Here is a 20,937-nt window from a genome sequence, read left to right as displayed (position 1 = left end):
GCCATGACTAACTTATCTTTTATATAAACTGCGAAACTCATAATCAGTTGCACAATTAACTTATTCAAATTCATTTGAGGTCAGGTTGTAAAATTTACTAAAAATGAGTTTTACGACTCGCTCCAACTTTATACACTTTCAAGTGGTACCGGTGATATTTATGAACGCATTAGTTTATTTTGACGTTTGTTCATGTTTTGGTGTGTTATCACTTATCTGTGGTTATCATGTTATGTCACACTTTGCACTGTGGTTTGCTTTCGTTTCTTGATCTCATTTCTAAGCTTAGCGATTTTCTGACGTTTCATTAGATTTTTTTACTTATAGATAATATTATATATTATACGTGAGTGAGTAAATTTAAATACATGCAACGTATTTATTATAAATGTAGTTTATAATTTTTTTTTTTTTTTCTGTTGTTTTCGTCTTTGAAATGGCTCTCCAATTAAAAGTTTTTGGATTTAGTAGGCTGTTCTGTAAAAATCACTGTTGTGTTTCGCAACAGAGAGTTCATAACTTCGCTCCATTTCTTTATTGCGGACATTCAACTTGCTTTAGCCACATAATCCGGGTGAGTTAACAAAAAATGTGTTTGAAAAAAATATATGAGGTAAACAAAACATGTAGGTACCTAATTGGTTTGATAATTTATAATTATTTTTTGTTTCCAAAACCCCCAAATTAGTTTGATTTAAACCCATAAAAAATCGGATCCAACGATAGTAATATAGCTTAATATTACCAAATATTGTGCATGAGTAGGGTTGCCATATTTGGCTACTCATCCTGCCCGCTTTGTTTGAAAGCATTGATTCAATCAATTTTACAGTAGACGAATCAACACCTCGTTTCGTCATTCCATCAGTAGTGGCTTCAGTTGAGGTGTTATCAAAAGCTCCCTAAACGTCTAGAAAGGCATAAAGGGTAATATCTTCATCATCAAGTGCCTTCACTGCTCTTTCAATTAATGCAAGTAGTGCAGTCTCAACAAGGTTTAGAGTATGTCAAAATGCTTGTAGATAGGTTGGAATTCCTCCCCAGAAAGTTATGATAAAGGTTTCAGCTTTTTTCAAAAGTCAACAGATGGAAGAGTTGAGCAAATGTGGATGTTTAAACATAGGCAGAATAGTGAATGTTACACAGTGTATAAAGTGGCCACAGTGGCCACTTAAACCAGCCGATGACAGGTCATAGGCCCTTACCAAAAATGTTTTCCCTCTCTGTTCCAACAAATTAAGTAGTGCAGTCTCTGTGGACTTGCCTTTTTGATAGGCATGTTAATCAACACGAAGAGGTGCCATTTTTAGAGTAGTTGTTGAGGAATTACACGGATGTAAGTATAAAAGATTGTAGAACTCACGAGAACTTAAGAGTCATGAGCCATAAGATGCATCCGAGTACAGCTGAATGTTATCTGACTCATCTGGACTGCAAGTTTCGGTTGAGCCGTAGTTTCAGCCAATTTTTGGCTGAAACCGTAGCCGAAACTTGTTTTACTGGCCGAAACTGAAACTTCAGTTAGTCACTACCATTTAATGATGTTGTGAGCAATGAAAGTTACAATATGATGCGGCCAAGGTTTGTGCACAGTTGGGTTAATCTTTAGTTTTCATAAAAACTTGGATAATTTTGTTATTTGGGGGTTAGTTTTTAAATTATTCAGAGTAAAAAATTTGATGTCTTTCATATTATTTTGTATTTTTTTCTTATCAATGTGCAACCATATAGTTCGAACATAATTTGTGCATTTCGAATTGTTTCATTAAACTGCTACATAAAATAAATGTTTTATTTTGATGTACATACTGGCCTTATTTCTAAACCTGGAATAAAATAATGTAGAAATTTCTACTTCTATGCCAAGGCAAAACTTTATGCCAGGTTTATAAGTAAAGTCCATCATGTCGTCCCAATATATACCTCATATGAAAGCTACAATATCCAAGTCTAAAGTACCAATGTATTTCCCATTGAATATATAATGCTATATCTTTTTATCTAGTGGGCAAAGCAATTTTAAATCAATGTGTTTTATTTGTATTAGTGTTATTTATACACAAAATAGAATGATATAATAAATATACATAAAAACCATATATATTACTTTCAGAATAAAAGTACAGATGTATCAGGACATTCTCCAGTTTCCAACAAACCAACTTCCAAGTATGGGAATAGTGTACTAGCTGCTGTGTTAGGAAAGAAAGGAAGAAATCTTAAAATTCCCCAAGGTAAACTAGCTTATATTCTACTAGTTATTTAGGAAAAATTACGGTAACATTTTATCGTCAAAATTGTAAGCAAAATTAATATACTGTTAATTCAATCTAGAAATAAATTTATCGCATTTGGATATCAGTAATCAATAATCGTTATTTATGGTAGGCTCTAATAAGAGATGTAGTGGCTTTGATATGCTAAAATGTAGATTTTTTATAGTTTAGTACAATCATAAAAGGGCAAACACTAAATACTTTAATTCCAAAATCACCCACGGCTGAGGGGTTATAAAAAAAATAATTTTAAACCCATTATTAATTATATAAGGTCCTGGAGGGTGGGATGATAATTGGTCGGGTGGCAGCCGGCGGATAAAATATTTTGAAAATAAAAAAGATTGAATGGATTGTTTTGAACTTCTTGGTGGATAGGACACATCTATGTCTCATCCCCCGTCATGATAAGAGTCCAGAAAACCTTCTCTTTCCTGTGCAAAATGATCCAAAAATTCACGCGAGGTGGTCACGGAATTTTGACGGTGTTCCGGTGTGAGCATTCTGGGCACCCACCTCGCACACAACTTCTTGTAACCAAGTTTTTCTGACACAATTTCACTAAGGAGTCTTAGAAATGCCAGGAAAGTTTTTGTGAAGGTCGTCACACGGCAGTCCTTTTGCACTTGTTCTTCAATTCTTTGCACAAGTTCGTCAGAAAAAAATATGGTCTTGCACGCCTTGCCTCGTCGTGAGTATCAGTACGCCCTTCTCTAAACAACCTAACCCACTTCGTGACATTTTGTCAACTCATCACATCACAACCATAAACTTCTACGAGTTTCTGATGGATATTCGCAGCAGCAGTTCTGCAAAGTAAAAAACGGATGACCTCGCACGGACGGGAGGTGCCGGGAGTGCGCAATGTGATCTTTATCGGAAAAATTCTCTGCTACTAAACTAAATGGCCGACAAACACGCGCGACCAAATAAATTTACCTTTATGATCCCCCATGCACATCAGGTGCGCCAACTTTTGAATGAAAAAAATCCCACTGCCTCAGGAGCCTTTGTAATCTTATTTTGTGGATGATCCTCGTACATAGGTAACACATTTTGAAGATTGTTAATGGGCAATACCTAACATTGAAACTTTTAGAGGCCTAACTTCGAATCGAATTACAGACATGAATTAGATAAATAATTAATTTTCTAACAATTTACTATATAATTATTGTGGAATAATTTCCAGTGTATTTTGGTTTTATTTTTAAATATTTATTTTCTTAGTTGTAAATGTGCACACAGTTTAATAGCCATCCGATTTCTAAATTATTGTGCTTTAGAATTTGTGTACAGTCAACCCTTCTATTACGTGATTTGTTCGTATTACATTATATAGAAACCATGTTAAATGAATGTCAGAAATTATTTGATTGTACATAAATCAGACCGATTAGTTTTGCATTACATTTATAAAAATATTATTCTCAAAGTCTTTATGAATACATTTAATAAATAAAATTGTGTTACAAACGTAATACAAATGGCATATTTAGGTGTAAGTTTTTAAAATATGATACATAGTTCATATAAGAAAATTACAAACTAAAAACAATTGTTTATAAAAAATACACATATTCTGTGGATTGGATCTAAAAAGGTCAATGTCGTAAATCGCAATATTACAAAAGAAGAGTTTGTGTTTGACAAAAGAGTAATTTTTCAGCCATTTTGTGGCGTCATTATGAACTGTATGACATATTTGATTACAAATATTAATTAAAAATAATGACTACATACGTATTTGTAAATAAAATAGTTAAATAAGTATTTATTTTAATGGTTATCCACCATCTACAAAATGCCGGTAAGAAAAAAATTAAATCTGTTATCGGCCCTTTTAGATCCAAGTCACAGTATTATTATCCTAACCTTTTTTTTTCTAACGTGCCAAAAATTCTCTTTGTGTACGTCTGAACACATTTGAAGACAATTTTATGCTAAATTAAAAGAGTGCAGTGCTTTATTGTTTGCTCATATTTAGGGGAATTCCCTGGTCCCTTATTTGTCAATGTCAATTTACCTTACCAATCAAACAACATGCAGATGAATGCAATAGATGAACTTTTTAAGTCATTTATATTGAATGAAATTTGTCTTATATGAAAAATGTGTTATACCGCATTATAAGAGGGTTGTTTGAAATTTTCGTTATAAGAATCCACATTATTAGAATACCAGGTTATAGGAGTGTTGACTGTACTTATTTGTTTTCTGTTTCCAACATACATAAATTAATGCATACTTTATACTAGATTAGAAGTTTAGATTTATTTGAAAAATATGTCAATATTTTTTTTTACTGTATATTCACAACACTAGCATTTTGATTTATTTATACAGTTTTAAACACAATTTTTCAATATAATTTCACTACGTGTGTTATTTGATAAATCATTATTATTAACAGATATTGCCAGTGCAAAGATGATTTAAAAATATATATTATTGTAGCCATTTGTTTAATTGTTAAAACTATCTCCATAATATTTGAGAGATAATATTAATTTATTGTTTGCATGCTTGTACATTCCAATGTCGCTTTATTTGAGTTTGCGGCTCGATTGGCAATGAGATTGTACTCGCTCGCAACTGTGAGATAAGAAGAGATGGCCACGTGCATGATAATAGCAGACAGCTGGACTAGCGTAATGGGGTTAAATTATGAAGATAGCAATGTTCCCTGAATAAGCCGATGAAAGCTAATTTTTTTATTTTTTTTTATTTTATTTATTGGGGATATCAACAGTAATACATGTAATACAAATATAACAAATAACATATACAGAGAATAAAACCAATGACAGATATCCACAGAAATACATTAAATACACGTACAATACATACTAGTGTGTTTGTGTGAGTGTAAGTGAGTGAGAAGGTGGGTGTGTGGGTGTTATATTGGAAAGAGGGTGTCAGGTATCGAAAATATAAATATATATAAAATATTAAGAAATAGAGATAAAATTTAATAAAATAAAATAAAACTTTATTATTGAAACTAAGTATAAGACAAAAAAGAATGTTTTAAGACGCGCATTTTAAATGTTATTTTTTTACAATCAAATGGATCAATAAGGGGAAAGTTCAAATTATATTCACTAGCAAAACGTATAAGTGGAGAGTTCTGGGCATAGTTCGTACGAACTGCTGGCACATGAAATAGAGAGCTCGACGTGTGACGGGTGCGGTAGCCGGGGACATTTAATAATAACTCTGACAAAAGAGCCGGACTATCAAGGCGTCCACTGAGTATGTCATGAAGCACCCCCATGTCCAACAGTAGACGGCGATCTTCTAAAGTAAGCAAGTGGTGTTTTTTGCAGGAAGACATATAATTGAGATCGGTATACCTGCATCTCCAGTTAAGATGTCTAAGAAATGTCCATTGAATTTTCTCAAACTTTTCTTTATGTGTGACATATTGTGGAGACCAAACAGAAGAGGCATACTCGAGCAAACTGCGAACATGAGCAAAGTAGACCATTTTAATACACGCGATATCATTAAATACCTGACATGTACGAAGTACAAAACCAAGGTTTCTATGTGCACGGGTCAGTATGTCATCGAAGTGATTCTCAAATGTAAGTTTGCTATCAAGAATAACACCCAGATCGCGTACGGTATCAACTCTCTGAACAGGTTGGTTTGATAATATATAATGATATGGGATTGGATGTCGACCTCGCGAAAAAGAAATAAGCAAACACTTTGATACATTGACGTTAATACGATTTTTCAAATAGTATTCTGTCAAACGGTTTAGATCATCTTGAAGTTTAAGACAGTCAAGGGGATTCTTAACTTTGAAGTATATTTTTTTATCATCTGCGTACATCAAAAATCTTGCGTTCATAAATACAACATAAATATCATAGAGATACGCATTGTAAAACAATGGTCCCAAATGTGAACCCTGGGGTACTCCGGAGGAAATATCAGCAAACTCAGATCGAAAACCACCAAGAACAACAGCTTGGCTTCTATTGCTGAGATAAGATAAGATCCATCTGTGAACGTCTCCTTTTACACCCAAGTTTAAAAGTTTTCTCATAAGAATGATATGATCCACTCGGTCGAAAGCTTTTTCGAAGTCTGTATAAATTACATCAACCTGCTCAAGTTTGTCCATACAATGAAAAACATAATCTATAAATTCTATCAAATTGGAGATAGTAGATTTGCCTTTCAGAAACCCATGTTGTTGGGGAGGTATTCCTTTTACTATGATTGGATAAATCCGAGAATAAACTATTTTTTCGCACACTTTGCTGAAAGTATTGAGTATGGAAATACCTCTATAATTAGAAATTTTATTTTTTGAACTTTTTTTGTGTATTGGTAAGATATGAGCTTCTTTCCATTTCAGAGGAAAATATCCTTGTTTGAGAGATAAATTAATTATTTTATTGAGAGGGATACACAATGATTTTGCACATTTTACAATAAAATATGGAGGTACTCCGTCACTTCCAGCACCTCCATTTACGTCGAGTGTAGACAAGAACTTGTGTACCTCCCTTTCAGTAGTTTCAATTTTATCTATTAAACTACCGTCATCACAATATGGTGGTGCAAGATTTTCTACAGAATATGAAGTGCAAGGTTTGCTGAAGACCGAACTGAAGAAATCATTGAATCCTTGACAAATAGACTGACCACTGTTATATTTCTGATCTTTACACTCGAAGGATTTAGGGTAAGCAGAGCCACCTCGACGTTCTTTTATATATGACCAGAGTTGCTTGGGGTTGGATTTGATGTTATTTTGTAAAGATACAACATATTTTTGAAAACAATCTTCCTGAAGTATTTTTTGTCGATGACGCAACAGAGCAAACTCATCGTAATCGAGAAGGTTACCAAACTTTTTCCATTTGGCATGAACTTTCTTTTTTTCTTTAATTAATTTTAACAAAGAATCACTAAACCAAGTAGGATATGAACGTTTGCGATTACGCGTGTCGAGAGGAATGTGTGTTACGATCAAATCATTAATTAAATCATAAAACCTGGAGACGGTATCTTCCAACGATAAGCCGAGGAATTGTTGAATCCAGTTAATTTGTAAAAACTTTTCATTAATCAGATCGTAGTTTCCTTTCCGAAACCTTCTAATTGGTAAACTGTTTTCCTTAAGAGGGACAGTAAAAATATCATTAATGAAAATTTCTAACGAGGGGTGGAAAACATCTTCCTTTACTAAAGGAGAATTAGAGCGACTTACTTCCGATGCAAAATTACTAAAAACAAGGTCGAGAATATTATTTTTAGAGTTCTTATTCAAATTGTATTGACGAAAGTTATTTTTTATGAGTAATTCGATCAAGTTCCTGGCTGATTCCTGTAACTCGGCTGACCCTTTATGGATATAAACCGGGGAGTCAAAAGAAATCCATTGAATATTGGATAGATTAAAATCACCCGCAACAAAATAATAATCATCGCCACCAAGTTCAAAAACACTTTCAAATATTGAAGTTAAACGCAATATATGTTGAGATAGGAAAACTTGGTTCTTACCCTTGTTTACATAGTTGATGCTGTCAGGAGGGGCATACGAAGAGCAAATATGTAAGTTGCGAGAAGCTGAAGAAGACGCAGCCGAACCCATGCGGGAGCGCAAGGACTCCGAAGGAATGGTAACCCACAAGCACTCCGAACCCACTCGCGACCACTCGGGACGCGCCCGTGCACTGAGGCTCCGATGTACCAGTATCATCACACCCCCACCGTCGAGCTTACCACTTTCCACGCGATCACGATCGCGGCGAAAAATATCGTACCTGCTGTCGCAAATTTCGGAATCGAGGATTCCTTCGCGTAGCCAAGTCTCCGTGATTATAATTACATCATAACAGTTACTTAAGACATTCTGATAAAAAAGAGATAATTTAGAGCGAATTCCCCTTATATTTTGATAAAGAATTTGTAATTTATCGCCTTTCATAAACATAATATAACTGAGAAAAATATATACCTTTAGATAATTCCATAAATAATGTGACTAAACTCCTTGGTAAAGGCGCATAACTATGATGATTCAGTTTAAAGACAATAAAAAAGTGCGAGATATAGAATATTTGTTTTTTTAATAATAAAATTGTGTGCAGTAGAATGTGCAAGTGTGTACAGGACAAGTGTGCAAATGATAGTACACTATAAGGATACAGTTTTCTGACAATAAAATAGTGTGAAATATTGAATATTTGATTTTTTAATAATAATAAAAATGTATGTGGTAGATTGTGCAAGTGTGTGTAGAACAATTGTGCAAATGGAAGTATCGTAAAAAGTTGTATGTAAAAAAAGATAAAATAGTGATACAATATATTATATAACACTATACGGCGAGTTTTGATAATTTTAGTTTTAGAAAATCCGATTCGTTTCTAATATGGATTCGTGGTGAACCGTCGGATTTTCTTACATAAATGTTACAGTTTCTCACCCATATATAATTGAACTTTAAAGAATTACACAACAATTTACAGTCTTTAAAAAGTTTCTTGTTAGATGGAGTCAGATGGTCGTGAACAAAAATCTTCCTAGGTTCACCGGGTAGGTCAATGTTCGCAGATGAGAAATTTTTGTGTTTCCGAATACCAGATAATATATTGTCCTTGAGCTGACGGTTTTTTAATTTTGCAATTATGGTTTTCGGACGTCCGGCCTCTGGTTTAAAAGATTGCACGCGATGTGCAAACTCGATATCATCAGGCTTCAGAGACACTCCAGCGAGCTTAGCAATCCTCATCATGATATCAGGGGGTGAAACATTGCTCAATTCCGGAACTCCGGATATCTCTACATTATTTACTCGAAGCCACTGTTGATGATCACCGAATTGGTTTTCCAGATCGGCAATACGTACCTGGGATTGCAAAAGTTTACCTTCAAGTTCTGTAATTTTGTTATTAATATCGAAAGCAAATGAATCAAGTGCAGCGCTAACTTCGTCTTTAATTACTTTCTTTATTTTCAACATCAAGGAGTCAATTGATTTCTCGAACATCGATTTCATCAATTCGCCCAATCTTTCCTCAAGAGCCGAAGACACTATTTGTGGGGCCTGTATCGTTGGGGGCGCCGGATGAGAAGGTTGCGCAGTAGGTGACGTAGAGAGTTGACTTGCAATCACATGAGGGCTCGAGGATCTAGAGCGTGGGTCCTGCAATTTGCATGATTCACACTTCCAGTTACCGCGTGAAATTTGGGACATTCTTTTAAAAACAGAAGAGGAAGTACCCAAACATGAATGGTGCGCACTCATATAGCACCTTGAGCACTTTAAAGTCTTCGTTGGGCTCATGTTTTTCAAGCAAATTTTGCAATTCATGATGTTAATAAATAATGCGTGATTAGTAGTCGACGCCTGGCAAAATTATTGTCCGCAATTTTACTAGCTTGACGAGCCAAAGTGACAACCAATAGCAGTGCACAGTGGGCCGAACAGATCTTGAAACAATAACTGTCAAAGACTGTTTACTTTAAACACTTCTTTTTTATACAACGTTTTCACTTGTTAAAAAGTCACTTACACAGCGCAAATGATGTAAAATTTTACAGAAGAGTTCATTTGTTATGATGGAAGCACTTTACGGACTAGCCACAAATAAAGTTTTGCTTTATTTTTTAATTTACGAGTAACAAATGACAAACTTCGCGGGTACAATTTAATAAATATATTTTTTGCTGTTTTATTGCACGAAAGAATTTGAGCTCATTGAAGCTAACACTTCCACCGAACAAGGGGGTAAAAACAATGTTATATTTATGCTTCACGACACTTGGCACTGATTTTTTGTTCTGTAAATTTGATAATAACAAGACAGCGTTTGGTAGGTATGTTGACGTAGTGAGACAGCCTACTATGCATGTAGATACTGAAAGAATACAGGTAGATACTGAAAGAAATCATACGAAAATGGACCTTTTGCATTATTCGTGTGCGTGACAGATACGGGAAACAGGCCGGTACGGCCTCTGACTAAAAGTATAATTATATTGACTGTTCAACATTGATACAAATTATTTGAATATCTAGAACATTTTTATCTCGAGATGACAACACATCACAACTCACAATAATAACATGTTTTTGTGTGATATTTTTTGTTTTAACAGTGGATGATTGCAGTGCTTGTTTCTCCTTAATCCTCAGCATAGATCCTTCTTACTTAGTTGCTTGTTGCCTTTCCTTCCATCCGTGTTTCCTTATATCCTCTATCCTCTGATGAATTCTGTCCCCGGTGTTAGGTATCCACAAGCGCGACTGCTTTCATCCAGGTACCTCTTTTATGTCTCGAGAAGATGTCAGCCTTGGGAAGGACGTGAAACCGGTCACTTCTACAGACATGCTGCGGGGAATGATGGCGTACATCTGGCCAAAGGTTTGAAATTTACATATAATTTCCTAAAAATGCTATGTTCAAAATGGATACTGATTTTCATATTTATTTCTATATTATGTATGTACATACCCATTAACCCTTTAGGTGCTACAAGCCAGGTATCTGACGCATGGTACAGTGTAACATGAACATTTGCATTTATATATCTAAAATATGTTTTACTGCCAATTTAAAACATTGCCTAAAATGAATAGAGATACCATTCCACTTTTGATTTCGCATGATATCTTCTAACAAAACTTATCCTTATTGACAGTATTTTTCTTTCCCAAAAGCATTTCAAAGTCCGTTTAATTTGTCTATCATTTAAACGGTCAAGCTACATAAAAGTTTATTGTTCTTGGGTCAGTAGAGTGCTACGACCACAAAGAAATGAAATATGTTCGTGAATTGTTTCTAAAAAATAACTTGTTACAGTAACTTTTTTTGTTGTTTGATTTATTGAAATAAAAAAAGAATTTATTTTAGAATGATATTTTTTAGTATAATTTTTGTGATTTAGCTAAATATTTCTATAGTAATAGCCATCTTATAAAATTCTAATCAAGTGGTGTAGACCAGGGGGGAAATTGCATCCGGAGTTTACAAAGCTATCACGATACATATTAAAGTTACCCCACTTCAGTTATATTAACGCATTACTAAATAATAGGAACACAATTAATAGATTTCAACATCTTTCTACATAGAGCCCCTATCACAAGAAATATAGAAAATTCTGTAGAAATTTCTCTGGTATATTAATATGAAAATGTATGAAACATATCCTGAATCTATACATCGTGAGGAATTACTGAAAGAGACCTCATTCTATTGTCTGGAATCGAGACAAAATGCGGTACAATTACTTGATGTTATCTATGAAATGTTAGTGCCGGATAAATACTCCCGAGCTGATGTCATGATTTTCTTCAAATTTCTAGCAGCAGATCATATCCACGTGTATTGACTTGCTCAAAATAAGCCCAGAACAGTTTCTTTATTTTTTTAACACATTTAAATTATACTCAACATGAAAGGCACAATGTAAAAGGGTGTACACTTGTATTGTGTCACATTAAAACATACGTAAAGTACTCTATACATACATTGCATTTTCCGAAATATTCTAATTGAACCTGAACATAAAATTTTTCTATTTCAAAAATAATACATTGTGACACAGTAAAACTTTTGTCATTATCTACATTTCAATACTTTTTTCAGGACGATGAGTTCATACGGTCTCGCGTTAAATTAGCATTATCACTTTTGGTTGGTGCTAAAGTACTAAATGTGACTGTTCCATTTATATTTAAGTACGCCATTGATGGCATCAATGAAGCTGCGACAGTAAATGGAGAAGCCCTTATGGGAATGGCTACTGTACCGCAGGCTTTGGGAACAGCTGGGTTCAGTCTTCTTGTTGGATGTAAGACAAATGTACATACAATCATTTTTTTTTTTTTTATATTTATTTACCGTTTTGTATAATGCATTGGTACTATTTTTTTTATTTTTTGACATTCATCAATAAACTCTCCATGTTTTTAAAGATGGTATTGCAAGATCTGGTGCTGCTGGACTGAATGAATTGAGAAATGCTGTGTTTGCAAGAGTTGCTCAGCATTCTATCAGGAAGTTGGCATGCAATGTATTCACTCATATTCACAACTTGGACTTAAATTTCCATTTATCCAAACAAACCGGTGCCCTATCCAAAGTAGGTTTAATATTTATATCTTTTTGGTAAATATTGTTATATTTTTTTTTTGTATTATTTCTACATTAGAAAAGAAATTGATTATTTTTTCAGACCATTGACAGAGGATCGCGAGCTATTAATTTTGTTTTAACAGCCATGGTGTTTAACATAGTGCCAACAATATTTGAACTTGCATTGGTCTCTTCAATCCTTGGCCTGAAAGGAGGCTTGGCATTTGCAGGTTAGCATTTTGTACGTACATAGTTTCAGAAGTATGTAATATTATTATGTAAATCAGTATTTATGTTTATTTCCACACTGAGCTTAATCTGGTTATTGTGTTACTTTTTTCTAATTTCATTAGTTTATTAAGTTTTTACATCAGTACATGCATATTTAGATTGTGCAGTCCATTAGTAAGACATCTCCAAATTACATGTTTAAGATAAAGGAATGAAGTTAAGAAGTGTCATGTTTACCGTTGTAATTTATATGTTTTAAATAGGTAGAGATACATATACTGTAAATATTACTTTGTATACCATGTAATATGGATAAATTAATATTATCAATTTGTGAATGTTCTATAAATATTTTTTTGACCGACGTTGGGTGATTGCATTAATTGGCAATATGTCTGCTTTATTTGCTGACATTTGGAATATTTTTGAAATTACCAAAGTTAATTCTGTGGATGTTTTTTGTGGCAATTTGTAATTATCTTACTAGTGAATTGGATTTGCATAGACATAATATTAGTATATTACCTAAATATATTTTTTTTCGGATTTGTCTCTAATAAACTGTACTATCTAATTATGAAATTTATGTTGTAATGCTAGATTAAATGCTATGTTGGTATCAATTTGCTTTCAGGTGTATCTTTTAGTTGTGTATTTGTTTATTCCGCTTACACTCTGGCAGTGACACAATGGAGGACTAAGTTCAGAGTCCTTATGAATGAAGCAGAAAATGATGCTGGAAATAAGGCCATCGATTCATTAATTAATTATGAAACTGTCAAGGTAAGATAGAAACAAGATTTTCGCAATGTGTTAGATATTTTTATGTGTAGAAAATAATATGTGTGTCATCGTGTTTTAGTATTTCAACAATGAAAAATATGAGCTCCAGAGGTACGACGAAAGTTTGAAGAAATACGAAACAGCGTCTCTGGAAACATCATCAAGTTTAGCTCTTTTAAATTTTGGACAAAATGCTATATTCAGTGTTGCACTTAGTACTATTATGGTTTTATCAGCCAATGAGATTATTCGAGGTATGTGAATTGCAATAAATCGTTGTTTTTTGGATGTAAACTGCCACGCCTCGCATTACTTTTGTCCTATCTTCTAATATGCTACAAGTGTTTATGTAGTTTTCATTCCTAAATAATAAGGGTATTAAAAGCAAACTTAGAAATCTCCACCAAAAATGAAAATAAGTTATTGATGCCAAAATAAACTATACATAAAAACCTACCTACCTATCCTAACTATCAAATATACAAATTTAGTAAATGAGGTCTAGAATTCCAACCTTCCATGCGCTCAGTAGCTGCGAGACTTGTTGTTATCTAACTTCTATTTTTATAAATCTGTTTTTTATTTCATTTTTTAAAATATCACTAAAACTCTAAACTCCATTGTCAAATAAAAATATAGAAATGTAAATAGGGGCTAGATTTCTTACTGTCCATGCGCTCTGTAGCTGCAAGACGTGTAATCTAGCTCTTATATATCATAACTGGAGACGAGAAACAAGAATCCTAACCGTTCATGCGCTCTGTAGCTGCAAGACGTGCTGGGATATTTATTTATTGTACAGCGCCCTTGAGGTGATTTTCACAAAAACGGCGCTATATAAATTATCCAAATATAAATAAATAAATACCTAAGTAATAACGTAATTCAAAACCGTATCCAAATTTTGCAAACACAGATTTTAATTATACTACTTGACACCGCAAACTTAGCATTCTCCATTGAGTTAGTGAAGCATAATTAGAAATCTCACAATTATTTTTTCAAAGTTTTTTGCAAATATCTCTGTACCTCCTTCAATGGAGATTTCTAAGTTAGCTTTTAATTTTCAAATTTAGTATCGATGTATGCAGTTAGTTTAGAACACATCTCCATCTTCGGACTGCTTAGATCTAGTTAATGTATCTTGAGGCATTTTACTATTTATTTTATTACGCTGTATTATAGTTTTTATGATGAAATGTGGTCACTCTACTTATTTTGTAGACCTTTGGTTGTGTACCTGTATCGTATCTCGGTTTTGCTCGGGTCGGATCGCTAGGCTTTCCTCGGTTCTCCTCGGCTTCCTTCGGCGCAGCAAGAAGCGGACACGTTCGTCTTAGCTCGTATTCTCTCGTCTTTGGCACTAGGTATTAGGTGCATTTTTAGGTACGGAAGCGAGCCGGAGGTGTGTACCCACTTGACCCTAAGTTTTATGAAATTTTTCAAACTTATCAGACACTAAAAACACTAGAGGACTTCGCGAGAATACAAAACAAATATCACCAACGTTTGGTTTAGCATAGAGCTTCGAACCCTCAATTACCAGGTCCACTACTTCAGTATTGAAAATCTTTTCAAAAATATCAACTGGCTCTAGTCCTTTTAGTGCGGCGATTGCGTTTCCAGGTTAATTAACACATACATTTTTTGTAAGAATAGGTGTTTCTCGGAACTGTAAAAAAATGCAATGAATAGCAAATAACTTATTACCAAATAAGCGTATGTATTATTCACTAACTAAATACACACAATATTATTATGAAGGGAGAATGAAGAATCGTAAAAGATCTAATTATAATAAATTTACAACGTTTGTCGAGCTATTCATGTCACAAACTTACTAAACCTAAGAGTAAAAATGTAGTACTTATGAGCCCATTGTCCCCAAACAAGGACGGCAATATAAAACTTGACGTAGACATCGATATAGATTATTGATGGATGTTTTATATGTAAGACATAGTTAGCACATGGGTTTCGTCTATGTTTTTAGTAAAATTTAAAAATAAAAAAATAATAATGTGAAAAAACAATGCAAATAATAACTCCCGGTAGATGCTGTAACTGCAATGAAGTTATCCACGGATAAATGTCAAATTTGAACAAGTAAAGGTCATTTTCGGCACATTATAATATCCAGTGACATCTATGCTAATGGGCTAATAACAATTTTTCCCAATAAAAAGTTAAAAAAATAAATTATAAGATTAGTAAGTAGTGTCCTCAAATGGGGACAGAGGACGCAAATGGGTTAAGCACTTTGGCTATCCTGTCAGTAACATTCCATATGGTAGGTATGCAGTCATTTTTGAAACATCTTTTTCATCAATCTTCATCGTAGTTTGCGATTTTGAAATTCGGTTAATTTGTTGCTTCTCATATCCATTACTCTCTAACACATCTGTAGTTTTGTTAATTTCTTCTTCCTTTGTGAAATCTTCGCATATTTGTGTTGCTCTCGTTAGTAGAGTATTTATCAGTCCTCGTTTTTGTGCTGGATGATGATGTTTGTTTTCTTTACACTGTCTGCCCAAGACTGCCGTTTGGTTTCCTCTTTACTTCAACATCCAAGCATGAAAGAGAGTCATAATTTTGTAGTTCCACTGTGAACTTTATAAGGGTATGTAATGAATTTATGTGATCTAGATAAATGTTCAGTTCATTCATCCCGTGTGGCCAGACCTTGAATATTTTGTCTACATACCTCAGCCCCACTTCGGGTATCAAAGTTGCCGTGTCCTGTGCTATATCTTCAAATTTTTCCACGAAGAAATTTACTATCTCTGGAAAGAGTGGATCCATGGACCCATGGCCACAACCTCTATCTTTTCATAAATTTCACCTTGAAGTGTAAAGTAGCCACTTTTAAGGCAATGTTTGAACAGATCACACATATCCACAGAAGAGCCAAAGAGTCTCCCATTGGTACATTTGTAAAAAATAAGACTACATCGAAGCTTACTAAAATGTCCCTCTCTGCGACCAAGATGTTTTTAAGAAGGCTTACAAAATGAGCTGAATCTTTTACAAACGAGCTAGTCTTTTCAGTATGTGTTTGTAAATGTTTGACAAATACTGCGCCAGTTTGTAGGTCGGAGACCCTATCATGCTTAGTATAGATCTAAGAGGCGTATTCTTTTTGTTATTATTACAAATTATTTTGTATAGTAATATTGTCATATTATCGTGCAGAATAATTTTATTTAACAGATGAAAATTGTGATTATATTTACAAAAAATATATTTGTCAGAATATGTACTTTTTATGGAAAAGTAAGCACTGATATGATGTAATTTTATGAGAATATTTAAAAAAAAAAATTTGTTTATTTCTCATTTTAATTTTCAGCTATGAAGTAATTTTCAGTAAATTCGAAAATAGTATGATTCTAGGACTTTTTGGTTCTGTGGGGGTCTTTTGATTTAGTACTTGTCTTGTATTCCAGGAAACATGACAGTTGGAGACTTGGTAATGGTGAATGGTTTACTTTTCCAACTATCAGTTCCCCTGGGCTTCCTCGGATCAGTCTATCGAGAAGTGCGGCAAGCTCTTATTGATATGCAAACAATGTTTACTTTGATGACTGTTAGTAGCGCAATTCAGGTTAGTAACAATGATGTTCTGTGTAATTCTACCCGTTTAAATAATAGACTTTTCGGTAGTCTCATAGTCAATAGAATTTCAACCCACAAATTTCCCGTTTTCTTAGTAAAATGAATCTCACTTGCTGAAAATGTAATCTCCACTCGATTTCTTTAGCAAAATTTTCACCCGCAAGTAGAAACTAAATAACTAAAACCAAAAAATAAATAAGCATCCACCCACCTTCATTTTACCAGACCGAGTGGATTGGCACGATACGTGTGAAACGGGCCGGTTCATGACAGACACAATCAATCACCTTTATAATAATAATATATAAGATTATGATTTGATTTATGATTTTATGCTTTTTCTATTTTTAGAGTGCTCCAAAAGCTCCAACTCTTGATGTAAATCGAACAAATGCATCAATTACTTTTAAAAATGTTACTTTTCAATATGAACCCGGGAAACCCATATTTACAAATTTGAACTTTACAATTGCTCCTGGTAAAAAAGTAGCATTTGTGGGAGGATCCGGTTCTGGGTCGGTATTTATGAATAATCATCATAATCGACATGAATATTTATGGCTTTAGGACCCTAGAAACTTACAGTTTTTATTAATGTTTTAGAAAATCTTCTATGGTTCGATTGTTATTCCGGTTTTATAAACCTCTATCTGGAGAAATTTTCATAGGAGATAAAAACATCAAAGACGTAGACTTGGATAGCTTAAGGAAGGCAATTGCTATTGTACCTCAAGTATGTTAATATTAAACATTTGCTTTATCATTATTTTAATAACTAAATTGATCATAAATATTAATGCTTCCTGCTTTTTAGGATTCCGTATTGTTCCACGAAACAATTTTATATAATCTCAATTATGGAAATCTAGAAGGTTCAACATTGGAAGTAGAAAATGCTGCCAAGATGGCGGAACTCCACGAATCTATATTGAAATGGCCAAACGGGTACCAAACTAAAGTTGGCGAAAGAGGTCTCAAACTATCGGGAGGTGAAAAGCAAAGAGTTGCCATTGCTAGAGCCATCTTGAAAAATTCTCCTATTCTCGTTTTTGACGAAGCGACTTCTAGTCTTGATTCAATAACAGAACATGTAAGTTCTAATTTTGTTATCTTATTTTATCGATACATATTATTATTCATTCCTTAGTCTAAAAAACCGTTTAGCCATTTTTAACTTTAATAAGTCCTAAATTTTATTTTTATTAGGAAAAACAATAGATATCATACTATATTAAAAAAAATAAATGTAAAAATTAGTGCATACACCCAGTTAGAGTTTTTTGCGAATATAATGAAAGAATAATTAAAAATCGGGTTGTGGTCCTGTGGCTAGTGTCTCAGACTCACGGACCAAAGGTCTGTTATTCGAATCCCACTCTACCCCAAGTTGATCCCATTTTCTAATATTGAGTTATTTACAACTGGCTGAAAATGGCCCTCAAAATGAAATATTTGGGTAATTCATAAGAACGCAAATATTTCTTTAAAAAAAAAAAAAAATATGTTACACAGTTAAGAGAAAAACATTAGATATTAAATAAAAGAAAAGAAGAGCACTGTAAGAAGGTAGGTGATAAGGAAAGAAAGTGGAGGAGAGAGATTTGATAAAATAATAAAATAAAATAAAAGTTTCTATTTTCTACAACCTACCATTAAGAAGTTTAAGTTGTATCATGTTGTATCAAGTTCAAGTTGTAGACACTCTTTATGAAATAAATTATATTATACAAATATACAAAAAAGAAAAAAGAAAACAATTTGAGATGAATAAGTCACTCAGATACCAACATAATATTAAAATTCCTGAATTCCACACTAGTCATGGTCAAAATAGCTTTGTCTTCAAAGGTGTAAAAAATTATATAAAAAAATTAATACCCTTACTGTGTAATGGTTTGCCGGTTCATCTCGTTTGTTGTTTCTCATATATGTATTTGCTTTCTATTACTTTTTATATTACATACCCTCTACAAGTTCAATCTTGCTCTAAAGCAGCAATATGGATCTGAAAATGGCATTTTACATGTTGATTTTGAATCTTGTGTTTCCACAAGTTTCCGTTAAGAAGTTCGAGTCTATCGAGTAGAGGTAGAGTTAAATTTGACCCGAAAATACGTCCGTTGATCTACTAATCGTTGCTACGACTCACTGTTTCGGAGGAGATGTTGTAACAGGCATACAAACAGACACGCTCATGTATTTTGCGTTTAATAAAATAGATATCGAAGCTAATCATAGCTAATCATAGCTATTTATCAAAATTGATGGTGATGTACCATCGTTACTGGAACGAGTGGGATTCAATGTTCGCCAGTTGCGAAATAATGATGTGCTGTTTTTCGATCAGCACAGCACCAACTATGGCTTGCATGCACTGATGTCCCAATTGTGTCGTTTTGTCAACTCGATACAGGATCTAGACTATTTTGGTGCAAGTCTTTCTAGATTTAAGCAATCATTCCAATAGTCCAGATCTCGTCTCAAAGTTTTTTTTTGTCTACCATAAATTTTCTAGTTGTATTTTATTTAAATTATCCTGTAAATAAAAAAAAAATGTATTTCAATGTTAATGGACTGAATAATTTCATAAATAAATAGAGATAAAAATGCATGCTTGAAAATAATATACTATTTCAAATATTTATAAATATAAATGTTAAAAAAAATTGTTAAGCATTTTTGATTAAATATATTTTTTCTATTGAAACTATTGATACCTACATAGTTTTTAAAATTTTTTTTAAATACCATTCCAAATTTATCCCTAAAAAGTCTTTTAAAACAACATTTTATTATTTATGTTAGTTTATGTATTAAAACATTATGCTGATTTTTAATCTTTTCCGTGTAAATTATTACAGAATATATTGCAAGCACTGAACAGAGCCACGGAAGGTAGAACTTCCATTTGTATTGCACACCGGCTCTCTACAGTGATGGACGCTGATGAAATACTCGTCCTTGAAAATGGATCCGTTAGTGAACGAGGAACGCATTCTCAACTCATTTCTGACAACAATTCTTTGTATGCTCAAATGTGGAATAGACAAAATCAAGGAGACTCATCTGGTACCAAAAATAGTTGATAATGTCTTCAATATATTATTTAAATATATTAATATATAGAAAATGTACATAACACATAGGTATAGTAATATATTGTTCCTTCTACCTTTAATTTCTAAATATATATTTTATATAAAAAAATGTTTTTATGTCTGTCCCATTCATAAACTTATATATCATAAACATGAACTTGTTAACAAAGATAAAAAAAAAAAAAATTATATATTTTGTTTAATAAAAGTTGTTTTGAAGCTCTTGCTACTGAATACTTTTTCTTTAGAAAAATATTTTTTAAAGAATAATAAATATTTAAGAAGAGTTTGTCTATGTTACGTTAACTGCATAAAGGAGGGTTGAAGGAGAAATAAAAGAGGAAAGATTAAGAAAGTGAAAGGAGATATGCAATACCAATGATTTTTTAAGAGAAACAAAGGACAGCGCAACAACCTAGAAAAACTCAATGTGTATCATAAACAGCGTTGTCAACCTCCATCAATCGAATTCGGTAGATTTCTCAAATTGATAAATCAGTAGATCTACCGAAAAATTGGTAGGGTTGGTGACGCTGATCGTAAATGCTTTATTATTATCTTCCTATCCTCACCCAGTGATGCACAAGGTATCGTACTCCAATTGTTGGATATCTTGGTGATCCAGATGATCAGTCTTACGTTTCAAATCCAGTGTCTGTACTATAGGAAATATTGCAGTAAAACTCACCCCTTTACGTTCATACTTCATATCGACTTCAACAGGAACCCAGGACCTCAGGAATTATAGGTAAATTGTCTAACCAAACACAAGGTGAAATAGTTTCCATTTGATTTCGTCCAGGGTTTTGGTTCTATTTC

General features: G+C 33.3%; 1 protein-coding gene across 2 annotated transcripts; it reads left to right on the top strand.

The window, feature by feature from the left end:
- Positions 1-218: 218 nt before the first annotated feature.
- Positions 219-20,380, top strand: ABCB7 (ATP binding cassette subfamily B member 7). Of its 2 annotated transcripts, none has more exons than XM_088240774.1 (13): positions 219-574; positions 2,114-2,234; positions 10,596-10,675; positions 11,903-12,107; positions 12,232-12,398; positions 12,492-12,621; positions 13,257-13,405; positions 13,485-13,659; positions 16,852-17,009; positions 17,372-17,535; positions 17,624-17,753; positions 17,835-18,110; positions 19,882-20,380. In XM_088240774.1, exons 1-13 carry the CDS (start codon positions 437-439, stop codon positions 20,104-20,106), a joined length of 2,118 nt encoding a protein of 705 aa, XP_088096900.1. In that variant the 5' UTR covers positions 219-436; the 3' UTR covers positions 20,107-20,380. The 2 variants fall into 2 exon arrangements, with proteins under 2 accessions (XP_088096900.1, XP_088096899.1); XM_088240773.1 differs by having other exon boundaries at positions 10,542-10,675.
- The last annotated feature ends 557 nt before the right edge of the window (positions 20,381-20,937 follow it).

This window comes from Micrasema longulum, unplaced genomic scaffold, assembly GCF_059751315.1.
Source record: "Micrasema longulum isolate JH-2025_06_02 unplaced genomic scaffold, ASM5975131v1 h1tg002592l, whole genome shotgun sequence".
Lineage (NCBI taxonomy): Eukaryota > Metazoa > Arthropoda > Insecta > Trichoptera > Brachycentridae > Micrasema > Micrasema longulum.
Note: the sequence above shows the minus strand (reverse complement) of the source record. Positions and strands in the feature narration are given on the sequence as shown.